Source organism: Coturnix japonica, chromosome 13 (assembly GCF_054131305.1).
Source record: "Coturnix japonica strain WE chromosome 13, WE-NBRP24, whole genome shotgun sequence".
In the NCBI taxonomy this organism is placed as follows: Eukaryota; Metazoa; Chordata; class Aves; order Galliformes; family Phasianidae; genus Coturnix; species Coturnix japonica.
Genome location: NC_140675.1, coordinates 16,153,822 through 16,181,692, shown reverse-complemented (window position 1 = coordinate 16,181,692; position 27,871 = coordinate 16,153,822). Strand labels below are relative to the sequence as shown.

General features: G+C 42.9%; 2 protein-coding genes across 6 annotated transcripts in view; both read right to left on the bottom strand.

Moving 5' to 3' along the window:
• Nucleotides 1-13: 13 nt before the first annotated feature.
• On the bottom strand, nt 14-10,735 carry KDELR2 (KDEL endoplasmic reticulum protein retention receptor 2). Its single transcript, XM_015877045.2, has 5 exons — nt 10,580-10,735; nt 5,685-5,785; nt 3,226-3,384; nt 2,002-2,254; nt 14-1,227 (listed from the first exon to the last, which is right to left on the bottom strand). The coding sequence occupies exons 1-5, from the start codon at nt 10,668-10,670 to the stop codon at nt 1,193-1,195; spliced, it is 639 nt and encodes a 212-aa protein (XP_015732531.1). The 5' UTR covers nt 10,671-10,735; the 3' UTR covers nt 14-1,192.
• Nucleotides 10,736-15,906: 5,171 nt separating this feature from the next.
• Nucleotides 15,907-27,871, bottom strand: part of OTOA (otoancorin) — a 31,270-nt gene continuing 19,305 nt past the window's right edge. For all 5 annotated transcript variants that reach the window (XM_085514175.1, XM_085514176.1, XM_085514174.1 and 2 more), the window contains 8 exons: nt 24,971-25,158; nt 22,324-22,479; nt 21,273-21,415; nt 20,682-20,818; nt 20,024-20,121; nt 18,053-18,245; nt 17,374-17,464; nt 15,907-16,802 (listed from right to left, as the gene is read on the bottom strand). In XM_085514175.1, coding sequence (XP_085370301.1) covers nt 17,388-17,464; nt 18,053-18,245; nt 20,024-20,121; nt 20,682-20,818; nt 21,273-21,415; nt 22,324-22,479; nt 24,971-25,158 — 992 coding nt within the window. In that variant the 3' untranslated portion in view covers nt 15,907-16,802; nt 17,374-17,387. The remainder of the gene's footprint in view (nt 16,803-17,373; nt 17,465-18,052; nt 18,246-20,023; nt 20,122-20,681; nt 20,819-21,272; nt 21,416-22,323; nt 22,480-24,970; nt 25,159-27,871) is intronic.

Genomic DNA, 27,871 nt, shown 5'->3' with positions numbered 1-27,871 from the left:
TAAAAATAACATCTTCACCATTTCATAAAGTGTTTATTGAGGATGGTAACACAGGATAAATCATGCAACAGCTCAGTAAAAAAAGGGAATCACTGGAAGGAAAAAAAGAATGGAAACTGGTGCTGCTGATCTCGGAAAAGTCTATTAAAAAAATATTAGTTGTCCAAAAGTGACACCAAAACCACTTGAAGCTGAACATGGACGTTGCTCATACAGCACTCGTTAAAAAGAAATGGAGATACTGTTTAAAAACGATCACCTACAGATTACTGCCATCAACAACTCACACGTCCCCCATTCCTACGGCTGCAGTGGTGTCGCAGGGCTGCACATCCAAATATTGAACCTCCTTGTCCAGAACGAACAAACAGTTACAAGCATTTGCCACTAAGCACCATAACCACGACTCTCACCTTCACAACCTGCACTGCCAGGTGCCACCACCGCTGGGATCACCTTCCCAAACATGGCAAAAACAGGAAAGGCCAATTTCTCGTGGCCGCAAGATTTCCTTATTGCCCTCCTGCCATCAGCCTGTGTTAGAAGGAGGACAACTACAGAATGTGAGTGCTCCCCTTCCGGCACCAACGTATGTTTGAAACAAGGAACTCCACGTCAGCAGATGGCACAAGGATCGGGCACCAGCACATCACAGCAAACACTGGTGGTTTTAGATTCGAGTTGACAAATATTCACCTTTTGGAAAAAAAAAAAATAAATATAGTGGAATGAAAATTGAATCAAAGGGAAAGAAGAGATGGGTACCATCCATCAGGGATGCACGTGTTTGTGCACTGAAAAAAAAAAAGAAAAAAAATCAGTAATTTCAAAGAAATTCTTGAAAATTAAAAAAAAAAAGTTTGCACTTTTTCCTGGTCATAAACAATCTCACAAAAATCTCACTTTTGGAATTATTCCAATTGAAACCATACACTGAATTTATTAATACAGTATAAGTTTCTTTATGTAAAAAATCTTTATACATAGTAATAAAAAAGATAAAGGCAAGATGCATCAAACAGAAATCTGCTGGTTGTTTTTCCTCCGTTCTTACAGAGCCGCTGATGACTACCTGCACTATAAAGAGCTGTGTTTCTGACTTTCTGTCTCAAGCATCTTCACCTTTGCTTGTGATAAGGATTGTTCTGTCCAAGCATCCCAAAGGACAGATGCTGGTGATGTTTTTTGGCACTTACGCTGGCAAACTGAGCTTCTTTCCCTTGAGTACTGTAGGAAAGGAGAAATTAAAAAGTTAGCGAAACAAAGATGTGACCAAGAGACACAACTGTTACAACTTCAAAGGGAACAAAACCTATTGGTCACTTGGGTAGAAAAGGAACACTGCCCTTAGTTCTGCCAAACTTACCTCTCTACTCAACATAGATCAGCAAAACTACAATGAAGTCAGAATCCCAACCCTGCCCTCTCATGACACCCTGGCATTCCCTTTCCAGCACCACTGGACATGCTATCCTGTGACTGTGGTTTTTTAGAGTAATGACTAACAGTCACATTCACGTAGCTTTGTGGTTATATGATGGATGCTGGAATACCAATGACAGCAGAATTGGTAATAGGTCCAACCAAAACAACTGCTTCTACGCTTAGCATCTGCAGATATGTGCAGTCACCTCTGGACTCCAACAGTATTTAAAGTGTAGGAGGAAATTGTCTGTAAGTGTAACACCTGCACAAAAAGTACTTTGCCAATAGAAGCACGAGGGTTGTGCTTGTTGACAGAGAAAACTCCAACCTGTATTCAGTCAGACTTATTTTCAAATTTGTCAATAAAGTTCAAACTGTTGATACATTTATCTCTATTAAAAACAGGCTTCAGAAATACCCTGAACTTGCAGAACGTGTCCCTGATAAATCTAAAAAGGAGATTACAGTAATAACTTGCATAGAGAATTATCAACTTAGTAATGTTTATGAAGTGGATTTGCATCTGCAAAGCACTACATTTCACTACCTGAAGCTGCAAGTTATCACACTACTCACCTTTTGTAACATACAAATAGAAGAAGTCACAGTAAAGAACAGTCTGGACCACACCAGCAACAACCGCTATGAGGTCAAAAAATCCCTCAAAATAGTAGCGCCAAATCCAGTTGACTAAGTACAAGGCACGGTACAGACCCAGGAAGAAAAGATAGTGAGTAGTGATGGTCTCCGCTTCTCCAGTTTTGCTGATCATAAAAAGCTGGGGGAGAATGGCGACAGATTCAAGGTAGATGGAGAAAGTCCACAATATCTGGAATGAGAAAAACAGCACAGATTATAAAACAGCCATATTGTTAACAGAAGCGCAGGAGGTACCTGAGCTGCCCCTTCATTCCCTATCAATGAAAACCACTCTACTGGGAACAGGCACAGTGTTTTGGCAAACTATCCTTCATACAGTACAAAAATAAAAGCTTCATAATCATCCCTGGAATGATACAAGGTAGCAAGTCTTCAGACACCACTCTGCCAATATCTGGGGAGCTGGCTGATACAAGTTTACCCATCTATCAGTTCAGGATATACAACACCATTAAACAGGGCTCACAGTGCTGCTGCTCTGAAAAGCTGAGTGCATGAAGTCCTCCTTCCGCGATCTTCCAAATTTTTAACTCATTAAAGAATGAGTTAATGCAGTACAAAATTTAAAACAACATCTCAAAACGTTGCTCAGATTCTTTTGCTAATTAAACCACACCTTCCAATGAACTTAACAAGGTCAGTCCACTTAAAATAAGCATCTAAAGATATCTCTATTTTGCATAAACACTGACCTGAACTCAGTAGTACATATTCTTTTTGTGGCAGAACATACAGCCGCATCCCTAATATAACAGTCCCTTCTAATACTCTATGCCACTCCTGTTTCTACAGAACTTAACAAGTATTACAACTTCTATTGATTTCACCAGGTGGCACCAACGACTCGCATTCCGGGTTATTTTGTTAACATACATAACAAAAGGAGGGATTCTTTTGAATTAGTGTGACAAGACAGCTTCCTGCTTAATAAAATGCTCAACATTAATTAATAACATCTGTATCCTGCAGTGCTTTAAATTCTCAGCGACAACTACACTGTAAAGATGCATTACAGAATTGACCTGAACCTACTAAACACAGACAACTTTCAGAACGCTCCCCATTCTGCTAACACACAGACACCTCATGTACTACATGTTTTAGCAAATAATTGTAAGCTCCTGCCCATAACCAACTCACCTCCAGAGGAGAGAAGTCATGATTGACAAGAAACGAGAGACCACCAACAGGAACTATCAGAAACTCCACTCTGAACGTATCATGGTTTCCATCATAGGTGGCCTTAAATTTCATGTAGATCAGGTACACGGTGGCATACGAGCAAGCAATGTAGATAAGCTGAAGAGTGAGGAAAGAAAAAGAAATACCCACAGAGGTTACAGGATTACATTAAACTCACTGAACAAAGCCATTCCTAGGTACTAAGAAGAATAAGCTGTCTTTTCAGTTTGTATTTTTTGCTTACATGCTTCTGCAATTTCAATTTCATGCTATGTGGCAGTATTCAGCTTTTCTCAGCAGGGAATAATTCAAAACCAATGAGCCAGTGATGTTTTAAAGTGTCACCTTGCCTCTGGATGAAGTGACTGTCAGAAGTTTCTTTCATGTCAGAGACCCTTCCTTGAGCAGAAACAACTGCAGCACTGACTGGAAGACTGCTGCTGCTGCTGCAAGGGGAGCGGTGAAGCTAAACTCTTAAGCTAAAAATGTACGTGTGCATACATACAATAGGGAGAGGTCTTTTTTTCCCCATCCAAAAAGCTCAGGGGTGTGGTGGCTCATGTGGCAATTAAAAAGGTACTGAATCAAGCCCCACCTAGACCCAGATATTTAACATATAACAAACCAGCTTGTTTGACTTACAGCTTTAAACATCTTCTACATCTGCAGAGCCGGTGTTCTCTGAAACCAACAGGCCATGAAACAAAGAGCTAAAAGACTGCCAGAAGCACTGGAGAGGAACTCAGTTTCAATTTCAGTTGATGTTGAGCCTTACCATTTTGAATTGTTATAGCACAGTAGACTTTATACTTATTCCCCATGGGACAGGTAAGTAGCCTTATTTTACAGTTAGTAACCACAATCAGAGAATACCTCACTTCCTGAAGGGCACTCTGCCATCACCAAGACAGAGCTCGACTGTCCTGAAGACACTAACACAGTACATTAGGCAGTTTAACAACTGCCTAAGTTTCACCATACAGAAAAATGTTCCAAACAACTAATTATATTTGGTATAGGTTCTTCACAATGGAAAAGAAACGGATTTAAACAAGCAAACAGAAAACAACAGTAAAACCACTGTTTGCACATGTCACAGCCTCTCCAGGGCAGTGATCACAGCCTCAGGATGCTGGAGTTCAAAGAGTGCTTGGACAACACTTCAGACATAGGGTTTGGTTTTAGGTGGTCCTGAGTGAGGATCTGGATGCGATAATTCTTGTGGGTCCCATCCAACTTAGGATGCTCTGTAATTCTATGGCAAGGTATCATGTTTAGGAAATCCCAACCACAACTGTAGGCTAAAGGTAATATGTGTGGTCAGAGAAAGTGCTAAAAAGTTTCAGTGAACCCCAGCTCCTCCCTGAAAGTTACTCAGTGAGAATAGTATGTTCTGGGGTGCTCAAAAGGTTTCCAGAGACATGAAAATAAAAGAAACACAACCTATACTCAGAGGTACTATAAGAAAACAACTGTGTGATACAGAAAGCTACAAACCACAGGAACTAAAGCCTCCCAATCGATAAGAAAGGCAGTTGGCACCAATTTGCTTATATCCCCAGAGCACAGAAGAAACTCCTATTTTTTTTATATATCTCATGACCATTTCCAGATAAATACATTTCAAGTTGGCACTTATAGTTCAATTAATATTGCTTTAAAAAAAGAAAAGGAAACAGCAAGGAAACAGAAACACAGAATCAAACCTGAAGGAAATTCTGAAGGAAGTTCCCATAATTCTTCAGTATTATCCACATAATTAACTATCCAGTCTTTCCTCCTGGCAAAGTTACATTATCCTCTGATCTAAAACTGAAAAGCATCACAAAACCCCTAGAATAAAGGGACTGGATTAGGGCGTCTGCTCTGGTGCCACCAGTGCCAAACAGGCTGTACTCTTCCACTCTGCTGCTTTATTTTCTTGTACTGGGCATCAGTATTTGCACAAATGGAGCCAACAAAACCAAATCTGAGCTGACTTGCATCCAGCTGACAAGCACAGGGGTATAAATCAGATGGAAGCCACATTCTTAAAGTATACTCCTGAAAACTTCTGATCAGCCTCTGACAAAATGTTAGCGACAATTCTGACTGTGCATTCTGAATACAAGTTTCCCTTGTAGAAAAAGAGATTTTTCTTCAGTCGTTTCTAATACCTCAAATGAGAAATACAATTTAAACTACTTTTGCCAAGGGCTTTTATTTTCAATAACCAAAGAGGCATTTGTTGTAAATGTCACAGTCCCCACACAAGCAGTTTTAAAATAACTGCATGTAGAGCGTAGAAAAGAGTTTTGAGTCCATTTTCCACACTCTCTACCCAACTACACAGTGGGCATTTAAAGATGCCTCAGTTCACAAAGTTAAGCACTCTGCATGCAGCAATACCAGCTCTGCTGATGTCCGGTATACTCTACCTTCATAGATGTGTTATACAATGAAATGAAAGAAGTGAAGAGGTCCAGATAGCGGGTAGTGAAGACCAGTGCAAACAGAAGCTGGCTTTTCCCAGAAATACCTAAAGCAATAAAGGAAATAATTAATTATTGTAAAAGCAACAACACTCTTTAAAACACCTGAAGCCAAAACTGAGGAAGGATATATCCCTTATTTCTATGCATGTTTATCACAAAACTAAGACCAAATCTGGGTTTCCAGAGCAAAGTTGTACAACCAGAACCATACATTCACCTCCCTCAGCAGCTCAGCTGTAACTTACCTACATGTTACTGTACTAGAAAAGTTGCTAGCCCTATTTAGAAGTCACTTACAATAGCTTCTATTATCTCCAGAAACATCACCTGTGAGCTGCCTAACCTTGGGCACCACACTGCAAAGCTGCACCACAGTTCAAACCTCAGTGTTACCAAGAATTCTCTCTACCTGGACTGGTGTAAGTACTATAGATACCACAGACCCAGTGTCTGTAGTAGGTCAATGTACAGCAAACAGCAAGACCCCAAAACCTCATTATGTGGACTGCAAAGCAACCGCACAAAAGCCCTGGTTAACAAGAACAGCCAAAAACAGCCACCAAACTTCTCCAAAGTGAAGACAACAGTTGACCTGACATTCCTGAACCCCAACAGAACAGCAGCCTGCAGCAGTGCTCACAGCAGCCCTCCAGACAGGACCGGCCTGGCCCACAGCCCTGGGGTGCACAGCTCCAGCCTGTGTCATATCACCATGTGCAACATCAGGGTATTTTGTGTGGTGTGTTCTTTTAGTTACTAACCACACACAACAAAGCAGAGAGTATCAAATATATTTATTATTGGCCACTGCTTTATGTTTGGATCAAGGTGTATTGTCATCTAAATACAAATGTAATAACAAAATGTATTCAACAAATTCCTCCCATGAGGGGCAGCCTCACCTGCCCCTAGAATCAAGAAGCTGCTGTTTTTATTAATGCTTTCAGTGTTACTGACTTCTGAATCTTGAGGACAGCCTGGAGTTCCGGAAACACACCACAAAACCAAGGCTGAATGGATTTCCAAGGTAAGTAAGACAGAGCAGGCAAGGTCCAGAGTTCAGACCAAAGGCTCATGGGGTGCAGGAGGGCTGGATGGGAGCTGAGCTCTGTGCCATGAGCAGAGCTGAGACCCACACCATGAGCAGAGCTGCAGGAGGGACATGGTGAACATGGCATTGATGGGTTTGATGACGGGGCTGTATCACTACAACAGCACAGTGCTGGCTGGGCCCATGGCTCACAGCTGTCGCACACAGACCACGCGGTCATTCTCCTCTTTTCATTCCCATAAACATTACCTCGCTCTGGAGAGAACCACATGCATTACCATGCCCTCTTTTCCCAAATTTCCACCTTTCCTTATTGTTTTATCTTCATACACTGAAAAACTTTGACTCCTGCTTCCAAGCTCGGCTAAAAGCAACAGCTGGAGGCTCCCCTTTGGCCCTGCTGCCATTCCAAAGCACAGCAGCATCCACTGCAGCTTGCTCTTGTGGGGCTGGCAGCAATGGAGGCACTGCGGGGCACTCGGCTACTGCACATCATGGCCATGAAAGCTCCAGGCTGAAGCTTTTCTAAGGAAGCTTTTAGCTGCAGAGCCCTCCCAGCCTTTTTAAAGAACAAAATCCAGGTAGTTTAGCACAAAGTCTGCATCAGCCACAGAACCACAACTCCTCTGGGTCTGCTCAAGAAATACTAACCAACCTAACTCTAAACTCAAATTTCATTGACTAAAAGGCAAAACTTTCCTACCTAAAGCAGTATGTTCTGAGAAAACAGACAAATTGGCAACAGCCTGTGGCAAAGCACTGCATAAAACGTTCAGCTTAATGTATGGTGCTGTCCACAGCAGATACCTGAAATTATGAGACAGCTCCATCGCCCAATGAAAGCATTACACATTCATTACCCACACTACTTTTTTTTCCAGACGATTCAGCATATAATTTGCTGCAGGTCACCTTTAACACTTGACAAATAACACTGAGAGAAGCAAATCAATTCCCAGGCAGTAATTCACAGCACAAACAATCTAATTTGACTTGGGAACGGATCAGAAAATACAGTCTGACCATGACAACGTGTGAAAGCAGAGTGTTCTTCAAGTCTCACGGATTTCCTAATTATGACACCAGAGTCACTTCCACGTTGGCTGCAGCGTTCTGCACTGCTCCCAGTCATTATCTCTGAGCTGCTGTTCAGAACGATGAGCATTTTCCCCACTCCTCAATGCAAAAGCTCAAACAAGCAGTCATGCAAAAAAAAAACTGTCGCCCTGCCAACTGTGAAATCACAACTTGATTTGCTTTTGTCTCGTTATCTGTTTAGCATATTGACCGAATTAGGAAAAATAAAGAGATGAATTTTGACTAACACAGCCGATGCAGGAGCTCCACGGCCCAGCCTTGCTCCAAGAAGCAGAGCAGTGTCTCCCCAGGAAGCAGAGTGCTGTGAGGGCCGCCTGGCTCCAGCTGCTCCCACAGGCCTCCAGCTCTGCCTAACAAAGGCTGCGGGCTCACACAGATGCAGTGAGATGCGGAGCCGGCACCATGCGGCTCGAAGCTCTTCATGGATCACAGCCTCGGGTTTGGCGATCACTTAGAAACCTCCATTTATTTTCTAAGCTCCTACTGCCAGGGCAGCGCACTGTTAAAGCACCTGCTGGCCTGCTCAGTCTCCTCAGTCACCAACACCCACGAGGTGTAATTTTATTTCATGTATAAATTGCTCAACTGACCACACAACGGAATTACATAAAGCCCCCCTGCAATGGCAGCCAGCAGGTATCGAACATCAGCTGGTAACCACTGAGGGGCTTTTGTCATGGACTTCACAAACATGTTCTGAGTAAATATATTTACACAGCTTTTATTCATTGAAACGACAGCTGACAACCAGAACTAGCACTATTCACTGCCACAGGTAGCAACCCCCCGAGCAGAGCCCAGGCTCCCCCGAGGCACTGATCTCCTTCCAGCTTCTCAGCCCTCCAACGCTAATCCCACAGAGGAGAAATGGATCTGGATTACTCCTAAGGATTCAGGCAGAACTAAAATACACCAAGCAACAATCCCACACAAATAAATACACATTTCAGTGCTCAGCTGAGGACGGTGAATGAATCACTGTTTCAGCTGAATGAGTGCAGGCACATGGCTGTGTTTGAAGATGCCGGTTGACACGGAGATGGGAGAGCTGAGGGCCACATTTATTTGCCCATCTGCTTCTCTGTGCTGGAGAAAGTGGTACCAAAACCAGTGACAAACACAATTCCTCTTCCTTACTAACAAACCTCTACCAACAGTGATCCTCAGTCATAACTGACCCAAGAAAAACAATGTCAGAGCACCTTCTGAACGGAAAAAAGAGACCGGGTTATGCTGTACTATACTATGAAAGTTACCTCATGTCCAAAGGTCACTTCCAAGTCTCCTAGCTAAAGTACTACTCCAATTTTAGCCTTGCAACTCTTCATTTCTCTTCTTCAGACTATGAAATGTTACTTCTCAGCTCATTAACCCTTGTCTGGTTGTAACTGACAGCATTCCTCGTGTATGGCAGCAGACAGAACCCAACGTTAGAGCTGGAGTCAGATCCTCTCCTGTCAGATCCAGGCAGTATCCCCAATGCCCCCGAGCCTGGGCCAGGAAGGGTCATCAGCAAAGAGCTCTTGGGCTCCTCGGCGTCAAAAAGCAATATGACAGCACCCTATTTAAATGGTAGAGTCATTTACTTCGTGCATTTTATGAAGTGAGAAATCACACAAAGAAAACACTACTATAAAGCAAAGCTGTTCATTTAGTGTGATTGTTCTGTCACACCATCAAGTGGTTGGCAATGAGTGACCTGATTTGGACATGGAGAATCCGTGCTCTCCCTCTTACCTGTAAACCAGCGGAGATTCCATTTCTCCATTCTCAGCTCTGTCGGGCCGCAGCCCAAACCAATCCCTCCCACAAACATCCACCGGCTGAGGAGCAAATCTCAGCCCAGGCAGCGCTGGGCCCAGCGGGCTGCCCGCCGCTCCTGCCACGTCACAGCAGCCGGCAGCTCGGCGTGCTGCAGCGCCCGGGCTCTGCCTCCCAGCTCTGCCGCAGCCGCTCGTACGGACACGCCAGCGGTACGGGCGGCCACGGCACTTCTTACTGCGGGGAATCAAAGGGCAGAGCGCCGGCTCGCCCTGCACGAGTAGCGAACAGAGCAAGTTCAGGATGTGCGGAGTGCAAGTCAGCTCCTGGCAGCGCTGCAGCCCGCAGAGCGCTCAGCTCGGCACATACACACACACACACACACACACACACACGCGCCTCGGGAACGGGGACGCAACGCCTCCGGCCCGGCAGCAGCCGGCCCTGCCCGGCTCCCCATTCATTCGGCGCCGGCCGGGCCCTTACATAAAGAAGGGGCTCCCCGCGGGGTGGGGGGGCGGTCGAGGCGGCGCTGCTCAGGGACTCGAGCACCAAGAGCCGCAGACTCTGGGCGTGAAGGAAACCGCAGCTCCCGCGGGTGCCCCGCTGCCGGGGAACAACGCGGCTCCGCTCGGCCCACCCAGCCCCGCTCTCGGCCCGGCCGCTGTTGGAGCCGCAGTTGCTGGGCGCCATCGCTCCCCGCCGCCTCCCAGGCCCTGCGCCGCCCCCGGCCCTGCCGCCCCCTCCCCACGGACTAAGCAGCCCCACAGAACAGCAAAGCCGAGCGGTAAAGCCGAGCCCCGGCCCCTCCCGGCCGCAGCCCGCAGCGAGGAGCCAGCACAGCGCCCAGCACAGCGCCCAGCACAGCGCCCGGCCCTCGGCCCGACCCGGCCCCGTCGCGCTCCCCCCGGCGGCCTCCCGCACGCACCAGCGCAGGAGCGGCTCTTCCATATCTTGAGCAGCAGGATGATGATGGCCGCCAGGTGGGACAAGTCCCCGGTGAGGCGGAAGATGTTCATGGCGACGGAGGCGGCGGAGCGGCCCGGAGCCGGGGAGCGAAGATGGCGCAAGCTCAGCGGGCACCGAGCGACGTGGCCCGGGGACGTGGCCAGACAGCCACCGAGCCCGGTGCACGATGGGAACTGGGGGGAGCGGCCCCGCCCCGCGGCCGTTAGTGCTGAGGCGGCTCCGGCAGCGCCCGGGGCGGGGGGAGGCGGCGGGAATGGCCGACACGGAGCGGGGCTGGGCGGGCTGCGGGTATCGCTGTGCGCTGCTCGGGAGCCTTCAGATGAACAGAGATTGTTCCATAGTCGGGGAACGGGCCCAGCAGCACGAGTGGGAGAAGGAAGTGGCTGGTAATGCAGCACTCGGACGCTGATGCTGTATTTGATAGCAGTTGTTGTATTATGTGAACAGTGACGGGCCTGGTTCATGCCGAGCAGCCCAGGAGTGCTCACAGATCCTCCAGAAAGAAGAAAAAACAACAAAACAATTGTTCCTTGCAGCACAAGGCAGCGCTGCATCTTTACAGACCCGCGTCCTTCAATCACAGCATCGTTCAAGTTGTAAAGACCCCCAAGATCACCACGGCCAACCCAACACACACCACTGACCCTGCAGAGAGCAGCAGCCGTCAGGTCTCCCCTGAGCCGCCTCCAGAACAAACCATCCCAATCCCCTCACCACTCCCTGTAGGACTCATTTCCACACTCCATTGTCCTCCCTGGACACACTCCATGGCCTCTGTGTCTTTCCTGTAGTGACGGACCCAAAACTTGAGGTGCAGCCTCACCATCACTGAGCGCAGAGGGACGACAGCTGCATTATTTGTGATACAAGTCAGGATGGCCTTCATGGCCATGTGTGCACACTGCTGGCTCACATTCAGCCTGCTGAAGGAGGATACTGCCATCGAGCACCCAGCCCTAAGACAGACCTCTGATAACTCCACAGCAGTCTGTATTAAAATCAGAATAACAAAGAAAGCTGGGGCCATTGCTACAGACCCTGCTTGAGGAGATGTTTTTACATAACCACACTGTATAAAAGCTGCACAAAACTTCCATGGTCACAGCTTCCCAGCAGAGCTGGCAGCACAGACCTGAGCACACAGCTCCCTGTGTGAGCAGTGCCAGGCAGGCCGCAGGCAGGACCAGTGCGGCCACAAGCTGTGCCCACAGAGCGAACATGACAGCCCCCTTGTACCAGAGATTGCAGTGAGCTGAGAAATGGGCAGACATGAGGGAGACCCATGAAAGAATTAGGAGAAATACTTGCTTAGTTTTAATCCTTCTCTGAATGTTTTTGCTGGGGCTTCTTTTTCTACTTGACCTTCTTAGATATTTTTACTTTCTAGTTTGTTTTCACACCCCTCTTCAAAGGTCTGTTTTCTCTGTTTCATTGGAAAGTCTACAAACCTCTCCTGGTAGTATTAACAAATGGGTAAAGCCACGATGAACTTGAATCAATAATAAGCTAACTTGCTTTACCTTCTTTCCTTTGACAAGCTCTTCAGTTGCTCAGGGCATACAAGGGAGCATATCATTCCTTTTAGAGCACCCGAAGGCAACGCTACAAGCGTGTGAAATGAAAATGTAAAAGTTAACAGGTCTTTTCCACACCCCGTGTATAGAAGGCCCTACACATTTCAGCCTCAGCTCTGGATCGGAATCTGCCCTCAGACAAGGAGCTTGTTGTCACAGTGTCTGCAGACCTGGCACACCTCTTCACTTCCTCGTTCCAGCACCTCCTCAGCTGAGGAGCTGCAATAGGAAGTCGTGCCTTCCCTGGGTATCTCCCTGCAGCTGACAGCCTCGGAACAGGCTTGTCACCCCCAGGCAACCTTAGCTTCCCCGTCTCTTGGAACAATTCTGAAGCTCCAGGCTTCTGACATTTCACTTGCCTTGTCAATGAAAAAAGTGGATGGTGAGAAGCACATCTGATACTCTACTGGAAAACCTGTGCTTCTCAAAGGCACGTTGGTGTCAGAGCTCACCGTACTCAGGTGATGCAAAGGACATTACAGAAGTGGATAAGGATTGTCATAGGATACAGCAAGGTACTGAAGTTCGTACTGCCTGAAATCAATGTCTCATGAGAGGCTGTACAGCACCGCACCTTCACTCTGTTGTGGTTTGAAGAATTAGAAACACTTCAATCACAGATGTATCTTCCCTTAGAAAGACATAATAGAGCATGAAATATTACCTGGGATAAATATGCTGTCTTGGGCAGGTGCAATAAGTGGACAGACTGCGCTTTTTGTAGCCAGCTGAAAGGCTTCGTCAGTGCCTTTTCTCGATGGTCTCAGGAATGGAATCCTGGTGAAGCTGTCCATGGATTTCAATGGATATTGCTGACAGACATCACATTCTGCTGCGTATTCTCCTGTAGCTTAAGTATATGATACATTCTTCCATGGATCCCTTCCTGAATATAACTCAGATTTCTAAAACAATGACATTCTCATCTTGCAAAGGGTCCAGTACAGAAATAAACTGCTTAATCTTACTGATCATTTTAGAGAGGCTGAAGAGAGGGTGCCTCTCCTGAAAAAGTGGAATGTAATTACTGCGCAGAAAAACCTCTGATTAACACAAGTTATGGAAACAATTACATAAATGATTCACCTCTTTCAAAAGCAGCGGCATCAGTGATATCATGATGAGAATAGTTATTTTCTCAGTTCATACAGGATATATTTAGAGCTTGTTTGTGGTCCAAACTGTTTTCTGACATCTGATTAAATATCAAAACACGTCAGGCTCTGGTTAGAGATGACCAAGGGCAGCTTTACCTTCTGCATTAAACCAACGCATTATTTGGACTACAGCAGTGCTTATTCTTTGTACAGTTTGTGTTTATATGTGGTTAACACTTCTTGGAGAAAAGTTTACCAGAAAAAACCACCATGCTGTAATTGTCATATTTCTCTCTAGGACCTGTGGTGTCTTTTCTTTTAGAAGAGCTATTAAATGTCTATTGGAGTAATCAGTACTGTCTAAATTTTAGAAAATAAATGTTACATAGTTGCCAGCAAAGCAAGAAATTCACTGATCATAGTCTGACCAATTAATACTGCAATGTATAGTCACTTGGATTGCAAATTCTGATCATGCCATGTGTTCTTGTATCATGAGGGCAAGAAAATCCTTATTAATCCGGGCCAGAAAAGCAGAACGATTCTGAACAGCAAAGGGCAGGGACAGACAGATGGGCATTGGCTGATCTGGGCAGAAAAAAAACGTAATGCATTTCCAGACTGTATAGTTCTGGGTAGAATAAACAAGATGTTAATTTTGACAAAAATATTGTCTGGTAAAGAACTGATACAGGTCCCAATAGAGACAAGGACTGGCAGAGTATTTGAACTAGTCTCCTAATTTCTCTGTTTAGGAACTGAGCAGATAAAGTCTCATTATGGAGCACTTTACCAGAATATATGAAAAGAGGCACCTGAGTGGTACATTAATTTGTTTGAACAGTTTGGCCTTTATCTGCACTTTTGAAAACACGCTGTATAACAATGCACAAAATATTCTTTCCAAGGAATGATTTCCAATTTCTGGGGATAAGAGAAATTTAATGTTCATTAAGAGTTTGTGTGTATTCTTTGCAGACTTGTCTTTTCTCCCCAGTCTCCTTCCTGTTGTACCGGGGAGGGAAGACAGAGCCCTGATTTCAACAGCAGTGGATTAAAGCAGTCCATGTGGTTGTGTTACATCATATGACACAGGAGTGCGTATCTTACTAATCAAGGCCTATAAGGGACTAAAACACGGTTCTCAGCTCTCTTGAGATATTAGGCCCGTGTCTTTCAAGAATTTAGAGACAGCCACATCATGCACAGTTTCAGTAGAACGAAACTTTTCATCTTTGACCTTCATACATTGGCAAAAGTAAAATTACATTACCACAATACTCATCATCCGAGACGCTCTCACATGGTCACACAAAGCAAAGAGGACTCTTCTCTCACCATGAAGCAAATTCAACATCCAGTGGGAACTCTGCATTTACATTTTCTACACTGCTCTTATAAGAAATAGATAAGCCTCTGACCAAATTCAAATGCAGTGAAGATATTAACATAAATATTAATAAAATTAATAAATAATCAAGGACTTCAGCTATTTAAAAGCACTTGTGCTTGAAAGAAATTACAGCACAGATGGCACAAAACAAAGAGCTCATTCCTGCTCCAATTAGAAGCTGAACTCTTGACTCACATAACTGCAGACAGAATCACTCCCAGGTACATTGACAGAAGATTATTTTCGGCTCATATGGGTTTTTGAAGCACTTGGTGTAGCTAAGTCACGTGTCTGACTTTCACAGCTGAACTGGAAATGCTGTCTCTCTTCTTGCCTATGACAGTATTTCTCCTGCATCTTCACAGAAGTGTACACAAGATTCAAGTCAAGTAATTTATGGAAACCAAACAACCTTTTACTGCTTTCACATCTCAATGAGGCAGGACTTTTTAAGATGAGAAAACAGACAAGTATAATGTGTTTGATCCATCAAAGGGTTTTTTGCTTCAGTGGGTGCTTGCATGTATTTGCTGGGATTTATTTCTATTTAAAGAAATGCCACAATCCACTGTTTACATGCAGAAAAGGAAACACAGTAGGGGAAAAGCAGATATTCTACCATTAGCACTAGAGAAAAAGTTGCAAGGCAACTTGCAGCAGTTCTTTGCTTATAAAATGCAAAGTATGTAGTATTGTTTGCAACATCATGTCACATTTTCTACGGTTAGAGATAGGCAAAGGCAGTTCCCAAAGCAGCAGATTGCTGAAGGGCAAAGGAGGGGGTGAAAAATGGCCATGCTCTCACTGCTTCCTTTGCCAATAAGAGAGTCCTGAAAAGCAGGCTGGCTCCTGCTGCTGCTGCAGGACTTACAGACTGTCTGGGACAGTGGTGGGTACAACCCAGCAGCAGCAAAAGCTCGCCCTTCCCCAGCAAGATGCTGCAGCTGCTTCTCTCCAGCTCCATTCCTTTCTCTTCCCCAACTGTAGCAACTTTCCAAATCTGCTTTCAGTGCAAAGAAGCTAGATTTGATGTTTGCCATAAAGAAATACAGATAAAAGTCTGAAAGGCATTTACTACAGCAATGCCCTAAACGGAGAAGCTGAACTTTTAAGACCATTCAGTGCCTTCTTTTAATTCCAGGATAAGGACTTTTGTAGTGACAAAATGGAAAACGGTACCGTGAATTCTTGGCATAAAACCATGCTGATGAACACAAAAATGTATATTTACATGCAGAGAATTTTTAATGTATCTGTTTTTCCATAGTTTAAAATACTTAGATCTGACATGAAAAGTATTAGATACACAAACTATATGTGGTTTATAGTTATGTTAAATTATTATAGACCTTGTGGAAAGTGCCGGATTGACAGTCCCAGTGAACAGATTTCTCCTACAGTTTCCAGCTGTATCCTTCGACTCTGACCAAAGTGGAGGGTCATCTTGTGATGAAAATAAGAAGCTTTCCATGGTGCATTTTGTCACATCAAATACTAACAGTATTGCACTGTCCTCTGTGGTAACAATTCCGTGTTGTATACAAGCAGCCATTGGGAATATATTTATTAAAAATGCTTAAATAAGATCACACAGCTACTTCTTAGCTGAGCAGGATTTAAACTACTGTCCCAGAGATGAAATTATTTTATTGCAACAGCAGTAACTTTTAGTGTGGCTTCTAATATGTCACATAGAAAGAGCCTCTGCCCTCAGGCTATAGACTATAATAAGAAAATGCAACAGATGGATTAAAATAGCATGACCAAATAAACCAGAATAAAAAGGGCTGGGATAAAATACATCCCTGTCCTCTGTGTCATTCAGGCTCCTCTCTAACATATAAGCTTATCTTTCGGTGACTTTCTCATGATACACATAAGGCATCTGCAATTTTGAAATTTATTCTGAAGTATTTGGAGGGATCCCATCTTATCTTATCCCATCTTACTTGTTAATGGTAAAGGAAAGGAAAGCAGATACTTCACAACATGATGCCAGGTGAAGCTGCTGCTTTTAAGAAAAACCAGGTTGCACTCAGGCATCTGAGCACCTCTTCATTCTGCTACTTGTGCTAAGCTGCAGATCTTCGGCACCTCCTTTTCATTATCTCCAGAACACTGAAAAGCAAAAAGCAAAGAAAAATATCTTTTTTTTTTTTATATACCTTGATTTGCAGCCTTAAGCACTGAGTGGAACACTAGAGATTTAGTTTGCTTAACTCTTAACGTAAGCCCATCAGTGCTCTTGTTGAATCTTATTAAAATTATAAAATTTAATAAAAGTTAATGGCAACATTCATTTAGCTGGAGGTTATCACAGCGCTTGTGGAATAAAATCTTATCAATTGACTGGAACAAGCAAAATACAGATTAATACCAACAACACACTCTAAAGAAGCGCACAAACTGATTGGTTTTACATGGAATTTTAAATATACTTTTGTTAAGGCTGGTCTTATAGTAAAGATAAGATAAAGTGCTTTACTCTCGATTAGAGTCTGAGATAGGCTAATAGAGTTACAAGACACCTCTGCAATACAAATCAGTTATTCAGAAATTGTTACTCCATTTTCAAAGCAGAAAGGGGGCCTCAGTCCTTCATCCTCCCATGTTACTGCTAAGCCATCACTGTTACATGTGATATAAGTCTCTATTACAAAAGAGCCCTCTAACTGTAAACATAACTTACCATAAGCTTAACAATCATGGATTCAGAAAGGCACTTGCAAGTGCAAACAAAGCACACAACCAGATGCCAAAGTCGCTCAGACATGGAGCACCTGAAAAGCAGAATGCTTTATGCCTTACAACATGCTTCAGTTCAGTGCTATCCTACCTAAGCCAGCCTGAAGAGGTGTAGCAAATTACAGCATTTCAGTCCTCCTATTTACATTTAGCAGCTCAAAAGATGACAACATTTGGAATGGTCAATTTCCACACACAGCTCCACAGAGAAGCATTTCATAGGGGTAGTATGGAATAATAGGTATAACTGGAATAATGAATGAGAGACTCAAGGACTCAGGTGATCTTTGCCCAGGAAACTCCTCCCTGTGGCATATCTACAAGGAGAATGTGCCACGTGTGTGAGAGATGTGGACTGACAGCACAGGTCAGTTGCTTCCAGTAAGATCTGCTTTAATTTCAGCAAGAGCAGGGTAGCAATTTAGTCCCCCTTAATCCTCTTTTAGCACCTCAGCATTCCTCTCTTTTCTTCATCATCTTATCTCTTGCTTGTAGCAATGGAAGGAACAATATTTGCTGTCTGATAGAGATAATTTCTCAGTGCTGGCTTGACTGCATGTGAACTATTACGAACTGTAAAACGTGCACCCTCCCCTCTAAGCAGAAGTGGGAATCACACTCACCACCAGGAGCTGGGGGTCGCCTCGACAGCGGTATACAAGCTGTGGTGGGTGCCTCTGGGGTTCTGGTCCTGGCTCCATCCAGTGCCAGCTGAAGGCTCTGGAGCTGTGATGCACTCAGACGCTCACGCTGTGATCCTGTAACCATAGCAGCATTTTCAGGGCCCAGGTTTGCTATTTGTTCTGGTGACAATGCCTGGGAGTGAAAAAGACAGAAAAAATCATTTAGACTGCTGATCACACACAGGTAAGGAATGAGGAGAAATAGCCTTCAACATTGTATTTCTATAGGAAAACTCAATAGAGCTTAGAAAAAGCTCTTTGTTAATTTACTTCACTGGCCGCTTGCTGCTTGGCTGTAACAGCTTGAGAAGCTTTCTGTGCTAACACTATATTGGACACTGCTTCAATATGTAAAAGGAGTTTCATTTTCCAGTAACTTTCCTGACTTGTGCAAAGTCCAGTGACACTGTGCATCTTCTTGTGCTTTCATCTATTGTGCTCCCATGAAACCTTTCCTGAATCTATGTTTAACCCTTGATTGGAGCTATCAGTAGAGAAAACAGTGAGTTGAAAAATAATTTGCTTTAATCTCATTATTTTTCCTCTTTTAGACTGCAAATCCTCCAAGTCTGGTCATACTGAAGTTTGTGTTTAATGGAAATTACAATCTTATAGTAATTCTGTTACACAGAAATTAACCTGCCATGTATTGGCCATGCTGGATGTCTTCAATTCCAGTTAATAATCTGCAGTCCCAAGAATTGCAGCCTTCCTGCACAACATGCCATCTCTGTAGCAACAGTTCTGCATCCAGGTTCTACTTTACAAGGGATTATATTTTCCCCTTCCAGGTAGGTCAGACCTCGGAACAAACCCTTCCCAGTTTTTCATTGTCTAGCAAACAATATGCTCTTTTAAACCTCGTAAAACTGATGTAAATGCCTGTCATCCAGAAATGTTGAAATGAGGCACTTTTAAACTAAATTAAGGTCCATTATACAGTGTAGTTTTTCAAAAATCAAAATCTGAATAATGTATGTAGCTCTAAAATAGCATAAAAGCTATGTAAACAAATTCTGCTTTGAGTCTTTCAAATACAGCAAAATGTTCCAGAAAGATTCCCTGTTGTTTTCTAAGCACATTTTGTATTATTATTACCACTCTTACTAACAAAAAAGTATGCTCTTTGCAAGAAATTCTGTAAGATGCCATAGACCTTCACCTTCGCCTGTTTTCCAGACAAATAGTTTGGCTAAGAACATCTCCAGCTTATCTAAACTGTCAGTGGTACTGTGCAAAACAGTAATTGTTCAAGGAGATATTCTCATTTATGGAACCTGACACAGTTAACTATCTGTTTAGCTCATCTGGCCATAAATACATCACTTGCCTGAGCATCTGAAAGAGACCAGACTAGGCAGAATATTAATCTTGTCATGGAGTCAAATAAAGTCTGGGCCAATGACCTCAAGATTCACATTCTAATTTCTGGTCCACATTCAGAGTGATTGTAATTAGATGTAATTCCTTTCTGATCTGTATCTGCTTGTACAATCTGCTCCTCAGAGCTAACTCAGGGAAATGTTGCCAGATTTTAGGATAATAAAAAGGCTCTTACCTAAGTCAGCAGAGAAACCTGTAGCTGTGATAGCATCTCTGCAAATGTTAATAAACAGAGAAGAAAACTCAGACCTGAATACAGTGTGTAAAGAAAGAGAGGCCCTTCTGTGCTTTCTGACCACAGGTTTTGCTTTTTCTCTGATATTCATTCTGAGGAAAAAACAAAGCTTGCTAAACCTATTTTATGCTCATCACAAGTACAGATAAACAGTTTAAAGTTAACATTTTAGATCCCTGTCTATCAAACCGCCGAAAAAGTCTTACTGAAACCCCAAAGCAGAGCTGCAGTTTATTTATACCAGAGTTAAAACAATAAAAATTCAATTACTCCTTCACTAATAAAGCTCTTACTTGGAAAATCTCAGCAGGTATACTTCTTATTGCTATTGGCTGGAAATATGGCATCAGGTTTTTATCAAAAGCTTTAAGTTCATCCTCATTCAAACCACCTGCAAAGGTAATATGGGTTTTTTATTAGATTGACTTTTAGGGTAACGCTTGTGCAAAATATCTAATAAATGTATTTCTTCCATATGTTTCATTGAGGAATCCTGGTTCTTAATTTTTTTGTTTCTTACATTGTGTTCAAACATTACAAGTCCTCAGCCATTGGTGAGGAGCATAATCTATCCAAAGGACCACTAAATAACTTCTGTGCTTGTAAAAGAAACAGTTGAGGGGAGATATGATAACAATCTATGTAAGCCATAAGCAGCAGCATCAGAGAATGCTTCTTCACAGCCTCTTCTAAAACAGGAAGATTTAGGGAGCATTAAGTGAAATCACTGGAAGGCTTTAAAAAAAGTGCAGCAGGAGGCACCTCATGGAGACTACCACAACTTTTCCCAAGTGCAAAGAAATTGCTGAATGTCCATCCCTGCAGGTGACTCCTCTCTGGAAGAAATTCATTTTGCCAGTCTAGAAAAACACACAGCTACGCGAAGTTGTCACTCAACACTTAATAACATTGCCTCACAACTATCACCATCTGCAGCCTGAAATTTGTTACCTGCTATAGTACCAATTTCCTGTAACACAGAGCCATTCCAGCTGGTCGCAGTTCCAAACACAGACTCTGTTATCTTCTTAAATTGCCTCAGTACAGGGGTGCTACACAGCAAGAGGCCAATTCTTGCAACAGCGGCACTGCAAAAGACAAGGTTAATGTGACAAGCTGCCATCACATGAAATACTAAAAGTGCCTGGAATATAGTCTGCAGTAGCAAGAACATAAACCCACTTCTGAGTTAAAATATATGTACAAACGTTGCAAGCAAATGTTTAATGCTTGGAGCAAAAACCCAGGCTTCACAGAATCACTGAATTTGGGAGAGACCTCTGGAAATCTCCTAGTCCAGCCCTCTGCTAAAGCAGGTTCCCTAAAGTGCATTGCTTGAATGGTGGGATACAAATGGCAGAGGAAATTTACAATGAATGTATTTTAAACAGCCACTGTATGCTTTCTCTAGCGGCTATTGCCTTTCTTAAAGTGTTTAGAATTCAAAAAGAGCCCTTCAGGCACTGTAAATCTTAAAGGAAAACAAGTTTGCATTTTATCAGTAGAGATATTAACAATTCCGTTATGTTTCAAATGCAGTACCTGAATTCAGCAGTCCTTATGGACTTGATTTCCGTGGAGTTCAGAGCACAGAGAATAGCTCCCAATCCAACTAAATCAAAGCTTTTTAGTGTGCTCATTGTTTGCCCAGAATCTTCTAGAAAACTTTGCAAAATAGATCTTGCCTGCAGAAATAAGAAGGTATTACATGCAAATGGAGTATATATAACTGAAGATTTTGCTTCCAGCAGCCCAAACTCATACTGGAAGCTATGGAGTGTTACAAAGGGACCATAAGTAATCCTGAGCCTCTCCAATGTAATAGGAGTTCAGGAGGAGCACTGGCACCACCTTTTTGAGGCACTTAAGGAGAGCATTTTCACAGCCACTTCCCAAACGCATTAGAAGAATTCAGTATGTCTTCTCTTGGTCAAAGGTGACTACCTCCCTACAGGAAACAGGCACTGAAGTGCCTAACAGAGCTGCCAAATTCAGTTAAATTGCTAGAAAGAAGTGCAAGTTAATTAACAGGATTAATATGAATTATTTAGGCTTTCTAATATCAGGTTGTCTTGCCTTATTTAACTGCCACTTTCTCTCAATTTAATATGAAAATCTATTGATGTAATCAGAAATTATTCAAAGAAAGGAAGATGGAAGGAACATAGCATCCAAGTGGCATACTTGCCATCAACTTAGGTTTCCAGGGCAGTGAATGCTAGGGTTGGGGCGCACACTACCTCTTCAGTGATTACTCTTAGTGACAAAAGGCTTGCATCTTCCACCAGCAGCATCTTTCCAGGGACCAGTATGAGAGGAGCTACGGACCTCTTTTATTACTTGGTGGGCAAGAGCTAAGGAATACTGGTCACCACCACAATTAATACTGATTGACATCCTCTTGGCCATCTCAGTGGGGAAGCCAACAACCAGGCAGACATCAGTGCTGGCCGACCAGCTCTCATTTGTGATGGCCTCAGCTGAAGTCAACCAGCAGACAGTAGTAGGGGGTGCTGTATCGGTTTCCTAAGCAGTCCCAGGACTTTAAACCCGAAGGACATACATTCAGTGGTAAATTCAGTAACATGCTTACCTGGGCAACAGTCCATTCTGCTTGTTGACTGAGGACAGAAATGGTGTCAATTGAATGTAAATCTAGCTCTTCAATTTCATTTTCAGTGAGTGCCAGTGCAATGTGCCCCAGAGAAACAATATGGTAGCTCTTCCAGCCTAGCAGCGATCCCCAAACCTTTAGAACAGATTCATTAATTTATAATATCTGTTACATCATTGTGAATCTTCCTCTATGTACACCACTCCTCAAACACTTCTTTTTAAAATTCCCAGTACCTGATATATGTTTCTTCACAAACAAAAGGCAGAGATGGGATATTGTGAAGGTAGGTACTGAAGTAATAACAGTTAGTTTACCTAAAATATCAAAATCCACGTACTGATAGTGATGAGTTCCTCTTCTAGCTTTATTTGTGGTACAGTTACAGTACAGGTTTAAAAGCTGTCACAGACCAGCCTAAGAAAGCTGTAATTTCAGGAAAATATCAGCCTGGAATATTGAATGGCCATCAAGAGCTAAAGGTCTCAGATACTTGAGCAGCTCTGCATGATGTCAGTCAGTACAGGGGAGTTTTCTCATGTGTGATTGTGCGAACAACTCCATATATGAACATAAAAGCACAGTCCTGGGATAAGCTGACTACTCCATGCAAATATTTTTTCCATTTTCAGAGAGCTGGTGTTTGCTCAACGACTCACAGAACACAAAGGGCCAGACCTCTGGGATAAGATGCTCTCCCCTCAGAGTTGGAGGCTGTGTGCTGATTGTGCACCCTGGCGATGCCCCAGGACTGTTGAGGTGTTCTGTCTCAACTATGACTCTCAGGGTAAGGATTTGTTTAAGGGAGCCTTTGCCAGACCCTCACCATCTGACTGAGTATCCACTAGATCTTTTATGGCAGTTTTACAGCGTCATAAAGAAACAGAAAATAGCCCAAGTCTGGGAAACTTCAGTCTTCTCAAAAGAAAAGACACAGTAAAAAACATTGCCTCAATTTTAATGCTACTAATTCTCTAGCTTAAGAGATACACGAAACACATAGAGTTAAAAATGTTGTGTGCCTGTTTCCTGATCTAGGTCATAAAATACAGAATCTGAGCAGCTTCATAAATAGCATTATCCGTGCTGAAGAAATCTCAGACATAATGGTATAAATAACACAGTGTATGAAAACTGAACCTCTCCTTTGTCCTCATTCACCTAGAGACTACAAAACCATACATCTGTTACTATCACAGAGTCTGGAGACCTTCCACTTCCAAGTGAGTTAAGCTGCTTACGTTCATTAAGACACCATCTGATAACCAGACTTTTTTGAATTAGTTTGTGGCCACAAGTAGCGTGCAGTTTATTTTAGAGGAAATAAATCAATTTAGGAGAAATTAAATCTGGCTTAATCAAACCTTTAATCATAGATGCCCTTTAGTTAATAATATAACAGCATCTTCTGCAAATAATTTCAAAGAGCTGTAGTTCCTTTGCCAGTACCGATTTCTCATGGTTGGTGTTGAGTGCAATAGCATGCTGCATCTGACAGATTAATATATTGAGTCTGTCCTTGTCTAGCAGCAGTCTGTCTCACCAGTGCTCACATGGACCAAATAGACAAAATTCAGAGCACTACAGACCTGTGCATCTTTGAGTTGAATACAGGAGCACATCAACTTGTTGACTATTTCTCTAGAGCAGATAACACTCTGTAATCACACTATTATGCAGCACTCTGTAAAATACTTAAGTTTCCACCATCTCAGATGAGCATTAGTTTTATCATCCTCTAGATTTCTTTTTATTTTTCCTTTTTCCACCCACATGCCTTTGTGTTGACAGAGGGAGGCAGACGGACACGTATTTGATGCAGTGGGCTGCTGTCCTGTCACAGCAGAGACACAGCTGCAGAGTCACGGTCAGACACCTGGTTAGTGCCCCTTCTCTTCAGGCATCTGTAATTTGAGAGTTTTAAAAGATGCACTGCTCTACTAAAAACTGTATTTCTGGATCCTCTATCCAAAGCTCCACTGCTTTGGCTGCAACTGCCACTGTACAAAGATGCTGTCCAGGCTCACTTTGTCACAGTCTTCAGATCTCCAAGCATCTGCACTTGTCCTACTTGCAGCTAACTGCACTTGTAGACACTTCCTAACCTTGTTCTGTCATAACAATCCAGTGGAACCTAAAAACGAGTTCTAAAACATTGCATCATTTTGACAGAGTGGGATTCAGGAAAAGCTGGCCAGGGGGAGATGGAGGCAGAGGGGAGACAACCTCTACCAGATACTGGTGACATGAAGCTGAAGATAGCCTGGACATGCTAACCTCTTCATCTGTGGCTCTCAATGTAGGCAACTGAACGCTCTCAGCTGAATCCTCAGCAGGCTAACCAACAACCTACAGTATAGATTGCTGTTTTTTTCATTTATAAAATAAAAGTGGGAAGGAAGCAACTGAAAAGCCATTGAAAAGCAAAAATGACAGCCAGTAGTTCAGAACAACTTGCTTTTTAACTCTAAAACAAAACAATAATCTTCTCATGTTATTTTTCTAATAAGCAACAGATATTCCTGAAGCAGTAGGACATCACCATAGCACAGCTACTTTAGAATACAGCTCAATAGCAGACAGATAAATTATGGATTAGATTTTCTTTTACATACAGTACAGTTACCTGCTTGGCTTTTTCCTTCAAGGCCGTAAGTTGGGAGTTGTTAAAACCGGAGACAGTCCCAAGAAGTTCTACATTTTTGTCGAAAGTCCCTGCATCCATGCATTTCAGTTCCTGAGCTGACCAGTAGACATTGGCTTCTGCTAACTTAATAATTTCATCTGAAGAAGGGGCTCTGGTTCCCAGGCAACCTGAGGGAAAAGAAGTCACATAGTTGGAGTATTTTTCAAAGAGACCAAAATAAAGAAATTCAATAGGAAGATTTAAGAGTTAGGAGGCTTATGGACTATGAATTAACTGCAACCAATGTAATATTAATTAACTATCTTGCAATGAAATAATTTTCTTAAATATTTGCATCATTGATATCTTGGATATAAAACTATAATTTGTCTAATTTGTGAGATTCAACTACATTCTTTGTCCTTCAAAGGCACTGCACAATGGAAAAGAAAATGGGAGTAGCACGTATTTCAGAACTGTTACAATACGGGATGCTACAATAAAACTAAAATCTGAAGGCACACAATGCTGAGAGCAACTGAGATCTTCCAAGTTTTTTTCAAGACCAGTTGCCTAAGGAATCAAACCCAGGTCTCTGAGATGGCCTCAGTGGAAGTCTCCATCCAGCTCTAATGCTGCTCAGAAAAATCAAAATTGAAACATATTTATATGTTGCAGCTGAATGAACTCCTCTACATTCAACCAGTCTGTTTCTGAATCCAGCTCAACAGGAAAGTATCAGACACAAGAAATCCCTTCATGCTGAAGTACCCTGACAGGGATATACAGCTTGTAAAACTCGCCTGACATTTAAACAAGGTGGGGACAGCAACTGGATGTGTCACAGAAGCATGGTGCTTGTCCTCCATGTCAAGCGAGTTGTTAAAATGTCAGGAATGAGAGAGAGTGTCTCACTTACAGCTGTGAGACTTACAGCTTTCAGCTAACAGCAGAACTGTTAGCACAGATGACCTGTGTTTAAAAATCTGATTTATGGGCAGCTTCCGGCCCCATGCATGATCAAATGAGAGATTTTCCACTGTGTTTTTTAACAAATCCTGGTCTTTGTTGGTGTAATCTACCTCTCATTTTGATAGAAAGCAGAAATTAGAGTCCTAACATGCTTGCTTACTGCTCTCTCTCTACTGGCACTAATTTAGGAAAACCTTATTAAATGATGATCTAAACCAAAGCTGAAGATGTGTAGAGATTATATGGCCATCACCAGTAAAATGTAAGAATTCCACAGATGCTGCGTCAGAGCTAAGCTCCCCAGATAAATAAACTGAAGTGAGGATGTATAAAGTAGATTTGCACTATGAAGGCAGGCAGAGGAGGGATTTATTTGCATCAAAGGAAGCTGCAGTAGTGGGTAGAACATTGAAAAGACTGAATCTGTTGAGCAAACAAAAATGTTGTTCAGTTTGCACTGCGCCAGCTGACATTCTGCTCTCCCTGTAGGTGCCTTCCTGTGAAGCTGCATCGTTTCACTTTCCCCTCCTGCAAAAGGTCAGCTTTTCCTATGTAAATACTGCCCAGTGCAGTTCCTTTCCCCAAGTCATGAAAACCTCAATTTTTTATTCTTGGAAAAGGAAAACATTGATTTTGTTATTTGCAACGCACCAGATACATTGGCACAGTTACAGAGGGAAATACTAATTAGAGTCCTGGCTTCGCTTCCAGTATCTGATGCTTCTTCATTCTTTCTTTTCCTAAATAATTATATCTAGTTTGATGAAGAACATACTACATAGATAACGTGTTATAACATCTCAGTGCTGGTAGTTAAACAACCTGAATTCTTTTTCCACCACTGCTGCTGCTTTCTGGTAGCATCTCAGATATACAGTTCCTGAATTTTGCCTCGTATCCTCCAATTTGCCATAAGCATCACCTCTGTTTTTCCCTTGATATAAGCATGGATGTATGAACCGTCACTAGCAATTATTTCTGCTATAACTATTTGCTCACAACCTGTAGGAGATGTTAAGTAGCAGGTTGGCATCATGCAGAGCATCCTTGTTATCCTAGAGCCATTCTTCTAACACTGCATTTTTCAGTAATTTAGAAACCAGCCATAAAACTTAATTCCTTACTGAAACTACGATGTGAGCTGTGTGGAGATTATGCTTGGCAACCCAACTTCAACACCATGCTTGAAGAACAGAAACATTTCTTGTTGGACCAGCACAAACAATTCCTACATTTTCCATCTTCCAGGCCCGCTCCCAGCTGCACCATCACACCCTGAGCACAAACACCATTAGCTTCACTGGCGGGTTTATATTGCAATGCAGATGAGACAGCTCTGCAACTGTATTGGACACGAGCTTGATTAGAGTATTTGGGATTGGTGGTGGTGTGATCAAGTTCTAAAGAAACATCTGTAAGGACATAAATGTTTTAATAATTAACGATTTGATGGTTTTCTACTGCAGAGAAGAATGAATTTGATCCATATAGCTGGACTCTGCTACTCTATCAGCTTGATCCTGCTTTTTTAGAGCATGATAATTTGTAATGACTCCTCTGCTCAATAGAGGTCATGGTTTTGTTCAGCCAATGCAAAAATACAGTGCTGTAGAATGCTGTCGCCTGTATATGAATACAGCACTGTAAGTAATACCACAGCCATTATCCAGAGTTGCTGCTATATAAGTGGGAGGATTTCCATGCAGGCACAGGGGCCTGGTGAGAGCTTGGTCTTGTGCTGTTAGGCAGAATTGATGGGTAGGTTTTCAATGGTAGCCAGTACCAGCCTCCCTGAAACTGCTGGGTGCTCAACGCTTGCAGAAGCTTCCCCCACAGCAAGGTTTTTCTCCACAGCACAAGATTAAATGGCTTAAAAATTCTGCATGGGTGAATATAAGATAAGGGAAAGAATTGTTGTAATAGAATATA